The sequence below is a fragment of the Octopus bimaculoides genome, chromosome 4 (genome assembly GCF_001194135.2).
Source record: "Octopus bimaculoides isolate UCB-OBI-ISO-001 chromosome 4, ASM119413v2, whole genome shotgun sequence".
NCBI lineage: Eukaryota > Metazoa > Mollusca > Cephalopoda > Octopoda > Octopodidae > Octopus > Octopus bimaculoides.
In genome coordinates this window covers 51,971,121-51,978,349 of record NC_068984.1, presented here as the reverse complement: position 1 = coordinate 51,978,349, position 7,229 = coordinate 51,971,121, and the positions used below count along the sequence as shown (strand labels likewise).

The following is a 7,229-nucleotide window of genomic DNA, read 5'->3' as shown; positions in this document are numbered from 1 at the left end:
GTTCTATGTGTGCCATAGGTATCGCCATCCATTTTAGAGAAAAATTTGTAGTTTAGAATCAGTAGTTCTTTGACTGCTGTTTCTGAATTTTCAGTATGTTGGAGAAGCAACTCAATTGCTAATCCCTTATATTTATGATGATAAATGGTCTTACCGATAAAGGTTTATTTCATACTGAACTACTTGGCAAAATTGTTAATTGTTAATTCTATTATTAATTGACGATTCCCTGCCCTCATTTCTTGTATATATATATATATATATATATATATATACACACATACACCCACACACGAACAGATGCCGAAAAGTTCCTGGCCCTGGGTAAAAGAAAATACAAGAGGATCGTTTAATTATTATTTTATTCAACATATTCCCCTCTCACAGTCACACACTTATTGCAGCAGTCCATCAGTTTTTCTAAGTTCTGTAAAAGAACCCAGAAGGTTGGGCTTCCAGCCAGGCCTTTTGCAATAGCCTTGAAGCCAGGAACTTTTCAGCACCCCCTCATATATATATATACATGATGGGCCTCTTTCAGTTTCCACTCACAAGGCTTTAAGCGGCCCATGGCACGTGTCCAAAGTTCCACACAGTATGACTGAACCTGGGGCCATATGGTTGGGAAGTAAACTTCTTATCACACAGTCACGTATGTGCCTATGATTAATAAAACAATGTAAAGGTATATTTTTTTTCTAATTTTTTAATGGTAAAACACTGTATTGTTTAGTTTATTATGCAAATTGCAATGTTAAATTTTATATGTGAACTCCAGTGCACCATATAAAGTCACAACAGTTTAGAACTGTTGTAGCAGATGTATGAAAAAGTCAAAGCAGACAAACTCTGATATGAAATAACTAAACACATATTCAGATAAAGAGATATAGAAAATTGTTTCCAATGGTTCAGCTCAGGAAGAAAATTGTGAAGCCAGGATCTCTGCAGGCCTTTAAGGGCTGGTGAAATTAATTTGGGGTGGTGTTCATCTCAAATAAAAACAAGCTGACAACAACAGGAAAAACACAGATAGGGAGAGAAATTTTAATGAATTGATGATGATGTGGAATTAGGAAAAGTAGTTAGTTAGTTGTGAGGCCTGGAATGATGGAACACAATCTGGATGGCTACAAGATAAAATGAGTGCGATGGGTGGGGGTTGAGTAGAGATGGTAAGCAAAAAGCTAATGTCAGGGAAAAGAGGACATTCTAAAACTGACAGAGTAAAAAGACAGCACATCTGTGGGGTCAAAGTTGAGTAGGTGAGTGACCTCCATTCCAATCAATTGGATGGCTTTTTGGAAGATGCAGCCTAAGATGTTTGTGTGTGTAGCAGAATCATTTCCCTTCAATCCACTAATTAGTTGTGATTTCACTCCAGGTTGGCCTTGAGAAAGACAGCCTTATAATCAAAGGCTGCCCATCCTTTCCAGCCATGACTATCCCACTTACTTTTTTAGACATAATGTATTAATGCATTCACCTTTCTATTTTCTTTTTTAAAGAGCACAGAATATGATTTCAAAGAGATTTACTTTTTATTTCTCGCAGGTTGAAGCTCCCTGCTTGGCTTGAGCCATTAATTCATTTACTGGTGTGCTGAGATCAGCCTGTCACCAGGCAATATGGAGGTGGAATAGTGCAACAGGGAAAACTAATGTAGACGAGCTATGTGTTGGAAAATAAGAGGAAGCAAAAAAGTTCTATAGAAAATACAACTAGTTTACCGAGTTGAAACATTTATTTTATCGTCTAGTCAAGAGGGAAGGCAATGCCCATCAGCTTCTTTTAGGACCTTCAAAGATTGAAGAAAGTATCGTAAAACTGGAGTCCTGCTCTAAATGCATGTAACACTGGTGATGTCAGACCAAGAGATGGATTAAATCTATCAAGCAGGTTATGCTTTGAATTGAGAACACAAAGAACCAGAATAAACACAAGGCAACCAGTCTGGCTCTCTTACAGTTCTGCCAATCCACTGCTTTGTAGTGAGAATTTTTATCCAAGAAGATGAAGGGTAAAGTTGATCTCTGTGAGATTTGAATTCAGAACATGGAGAATATATACTGAAGCAGAAAGCAGGCTTTTTGGAATGTGAAGAGGTATAAGGTGTGCTTTGTATTGGAAAATTGCTTGTATGAAAGTAAGTTGGAAAGTTGTAAGGAACAAATGTATCGAATGTAGAAATACTTGCTTTCAATGAACGCAGAAAGAAAGAGTCACAGAAATTTATGGGGCCCGCTGAAGAAGTAATATGAATGGAATAATTAATTATGCAAAAATGATGTTACTGATTTGTAGCAGACAAAAAATTCCAGAAATTTAGTAAGAAGACTGGAAAAAAGATTAGTCTCTGCTTGAAATTAATTACCAAACATTTAATTAGTAAGCTTGCATCATATAGATAAAAAAAGCACGAAGAATTTAGAATAAAGAGTAAAAATTCTAGACAAACTTCTTTTAGTTTAAGTAAAGAAATTTTAAACATTACATAAAATAGAGAATCTTGAATATTTAGTAAAAAAGAGATTTACTTCATTAATATTTTGCAATAATATTGATTTCTACAAGCAGCATATGGTCACAAACAATTGGGGAGTTCATAGATTAACTCCACTATTCAACCAGTATATTTTTTTAAATTATTGATTTAGTCTGGAGAAAGGGGCTATGCCTATGCTCTTCAAAGATCCTGAGACTGACAAGACTGATGTCACCAATGTTCCTTTTGAACCAAGCTGGTAGTAAAGGGGAAAATATGGGTAGAGAGAAAAATCCAGATGACTAACATTGTTGGCAAAGTGATTTAAGTCAATCTTGAAGAGTTTGGTGGTGGACATACATGGGAACAAGAGGAGGAGCAATGAATGAGACAAGAGTGCTTGAGTGCAGAACACATAAGACCAGCTAACTCCAAAGAGCAGATGAGATGCTACAGCAGTAGCTATGAGAGAGAGAGAGAGAGAGAGAGAGAGAGAGAGAGAGAGAGAGAGAGAGAGAGAGAGAGAGAGAGAGAGAGAGAGAGAGAGAGAGAGAGAGAGAGAGAGAGAGAGCATATCTGTGAGCCAGAGTTTGAAGTGCATTGGTGATTGATTTAATGAATCGAGTGCCTTTCTTTCGATGTGGGCTAAGTACCATCCCAAATGTGAGAGAAATGCCTCACTGTGGGTCTCACCAGAGGTTTGTAGAAAATAATTGTTGAGGGTGGAAAGAGCAAGGCATTTTCTGATGCTGAAGAGAAAGGCCAGTCTTTGTGATTTATTTTATCACATCTGAAAAGATGAAAAGCAAAGTTAACAACAGGATTCACGATTTTGTCTCAGAACAAAAATATACACAACTTAATAACAGAAGACATTTTGTTTGGAACTCCACCAATTCTGCAAAACTACCTTTGTAATAAATTTAAAATGAAACAAAAACTGGTTAACTTACTCGAATACGATTACAGAATGTGATACAGACTACCATCAACTTGTGGATTATACGCAGTAGGTCAACATTTGTCATCATACCCTCCTTTAAACAATTATGTAAAAAGTCCCCATGGTGCAAAAGGACATCGTCAATATTTGATACCTAAAACATAATAAAAAAACAAATTAATAATTGGTTTCTTTAAGTGACTGACAGGAGCATTACTAAAAACATATCAAATACAGATTACACTGTGTAAAATGATTTTTGCCCTGGGGAGAGAGGGGATTGTTATTTCCTATTTGCTTAATCCTAGAAACTATGAAAAATGGCTAATATTCCCTTCAAACTTTGCTTTTATGATATTTATTCAAACCCCAAAGAATTCTTCTCAACACATGGCTAAGATGCTCCTGCAACCCCTGTTCATGATCAGAGATGCATATATTGTCAGCCACTAAGGGACATGCTCAACTGGCCACAGCCAAGCAAATGACAAGCAAATCTGTGGTATGAAGCAGAATATATGCTGTAACAATATTTCTACCTCAGCAACATGGTGCTGGATCTGTCTGAAATGTAATGGAAAATAGGTCAGTTTCAAAACATTGACGTTCAGGTCACAAAAGAGAAGTTTGAAGGGAATAGTAATCATTTCCTTTGATTTCTAGATAGAAGCAAATAGGAAATAACATTTACTGACCAAAGACAAAAAAAAAAAAAAAAAAAAAAAAAAAAATTAAGGTTTCTTTTAAACAGTATCATCTTACTAGGTTTGCTAAGAACAGTAAATGAAGTCATTCATTTTCTGCCATTAATATAAATTACCACTGTCTTAGAAAATGGAAACTTACTTTGAAGCAAGCAAACAGCAGGAGAAATCTTCATGAGAAGAACTCTCATGAAGCCTCTTAGTTCCTCACACTCTAAGGAGCCAGAGCCCATTTAAGTCAATTACTCCTAAGTGTCCTCCAGCTGTTTTTCAAATGCTACCTCTTGTGGGGATTGAAAGTGAGATCCTCAGGTGATTTCATCTCCCTGAACTGCAGTCTATACTGCTTGGCCATGAAGACCACAGAAAGAACTTGCACTCTGGATCTATTTGAATCTGGGTTTTCCTCCTATTCTTAATATAAATTACCCTCAATAATTATTCATATCAATAAGGGGGCAAGCTGACAAAATCATTAGCACACCAGGCAAAATGTTCAGCAATATTTTCTCCAGTTTTATGTTCCAGGCTCAAATTCTGCCAAGGTTGACTTTGCCTTTCATCCCTTTCAGGGTCAATAAAATAAGGACCAGTTGAGCACTGGGGTCGATGTAATCGACTTACCACCTTCCCTGAACTTTCTGGCCTTGTGCCCAAATTAGAAGCCAATATTTTATTTATATTATGAATAATGCTAAATACTAAAAACATGTCCACCATATAATTTAGCTTTGACTAATTGACCTAATTAATGTCAATTAGGTTTTACACCAGAAGGTCTTGTTATACATGATTAAAACATTCATAGACGCTCTGAATCAGACATTCCTTTAGTATTTACTGTTGTCATTTAGCTTCAGGTCAGACTTGTTTGAGCTGACCAGACTTATAATCAAAGACGTTCCAACAACGACCACCCCATTTTATTAGACATCGCATTTGTTCAATCTTTATGGCACAGAGTGTAATCTGAGGGAGACTCAGATGCTATTTCTAGTAGGTCAAAAAACCATAGAGAAAGCTCTCATGCTGGTTAGAAATTTCAAATGTTTAAACAAAACATATCTCTGTTGAAAGAAATAGCATAATTGTCCTATTGTTCCTACATAAGTTTATATTTCTTTAGATAAAGCAATTTTTATGGCTATGTTGGTGGCCTGTATATAAAAAGTTATTAGCTTTGATGGACATTTTTTTTAATTCACATTCTGTATTTATATCATTATTGTGCCCAATTTTATTGCAAAATTAACAGTTTTACTGCTAATACAAATTCCTTTATTTACTTCAGTCATTTAACTGCAGCCATGCAGGAGCACCACGTTGAAGGATTTTAGTCGAACAAATCAACCCCAGGACTTATTTTTTTAAGCCTAGTACTTATTCTATTGCCCTCTTTTGGCGAACCGCTAAATTAATGGGACATAAACATATCAACACTGGTTGTCAAGCAGTGATGGGGAGACAAACACAGACAGACACACACACACACACACAGAGTAATCCCTTGACTATCACAAGTGTTATATTCCAAAACCTCCCACAAAATCTAAAAAAATATAAATACCTATTGGCCGCAGAAATCTGCAATATACTGAGGAGTCCGCGCTATAAATTTACATATATTAGCCAGAAAAGTCCACAATGTATTGAGTGCATGATAGGTGAACAGCGATGTACTGAGTACATCATAGGTGAACCGTGATATAGCAAGGAATTACTGTATATATACAATGAGCTTCTTTCAGTTTCCGTCAAACAAATCCACTCACAAGGCTCTGGTCAACCTGAGGATATAGTAGAAGACACTTGCCCCAGGTGCCATGCAGTGGAACTGATCCCAGAACAATGTGGTTGGGAAGCAAGCTGCTTACCACACAGCCACACCTGCACCTATATGTATAATTTACTTTACTATTTACAATTTCATGTTTATTAACCCACTGGCCATATACAAACACAATATTCCAGCTATTTTATGTCCAAACTGGCAAGATCCAGCCTCTTACACCTACCCTAGAATGTCATTCAAAAAACAAACAGCCACATAATTGAAATTTCAAAGCTACAAGATAAATTCAAAACAATGTGAATAAACTAGAAAAGCACTTGGAGAGCGTAGACATCTTAAAATCAAACTCAGGACCTCATGATTGCAAAGTTAACTTCTTAACCACTTAGCCATGTACAAATACAGAAAAAACATCTGACATATTTAGTATATTTTTTTTAAGTATTTAGTACATTTTTATAAAACTCTTTAACTAGTTTCAGCATGAAAGCTGCGGTCATGCTGGGGCACCACTGTTGAAAAAATGGGTTTGCATGTCATCCTTGCACAGGGGCAATGTAAATTTTTCACTAACTTCTTTAAATTTTCAGAGAAAATTAGTTACCTTATCTTTTACTTGTTTCAGTCATTGGACAGCGGCCATGCTAGAGCACCATCTTCAATGGTTTCAATTGAACAGATTGACTTCAATACTTATTTTTAAGGATGGCAGATATTTTATTGATCTCTTTTGCCAAGCTGCTAATTTAGTGGGGGGAAGGGGTTATAAACAAATAACACCACTTGTCAAGCGATGATGAAGAGGATGAACACAAACACATACATAGATATATGACAGGCTTCTACAGATTTTACCTACTAAATTCACTCACAAGACCTTGGTTGGCCCAGAATTGAAACCACATGCAAGGGTTGGATAAAATAAAGGAAACACCTAGCATTATAGCATCATAATTTTGAAATATCTATAAAACTATCAAAAGCTTATTTATTTTTATGTTTCTTGATTTATTATTAGTGTTGCTTAATATGATTTGCTAAAATTGCTGTTTCTTTTCAGATATCATCAGAAAAAGGTAATTAAAATTCATTAAAATCACAGATCTATCAGACTTTCAAAGAGGTCAAATTGTTGGTGCTTCTATGGCAGGCACTAGTGTAATGAAAACAGCTGAAATGTTTGGTGTATCAAGAAGTACTGTCTCAAAAGTAATGACAGCCTTTGAGAAAGAGGGAAAAACCTCCTCGTTGAAACAAAACTCCAGAAGAAAACCAAAACTTTCAGATAGGGACCGTTGGACTCTT

At 36.0% G+C, this 7,229-nt stretch overlaps 1 protein-coding gene across 1 annotated transcript in view; it reads right to left on the bottom strand.

Moving 5' to 3' along the window:
* Positions 1-7,229, bottom strand: part of LOC106868733 (gamma-tubulin complex component 2) — an 82,786-nt gene that overhangs the window by 10,959 nt on the left and 64,598 nt on the right. Inside the window, exon 27 of the mRNA XM_014914131.2 lies at positions 3,439-3,582. Within this exon, the coding sequence (XP_014769617.1) occupies positions 3,439-3,582 (144 nt within the window). The remainder of the gene's footprint in view (positions 1-3,438; positions 3,583-7,229) is intronic.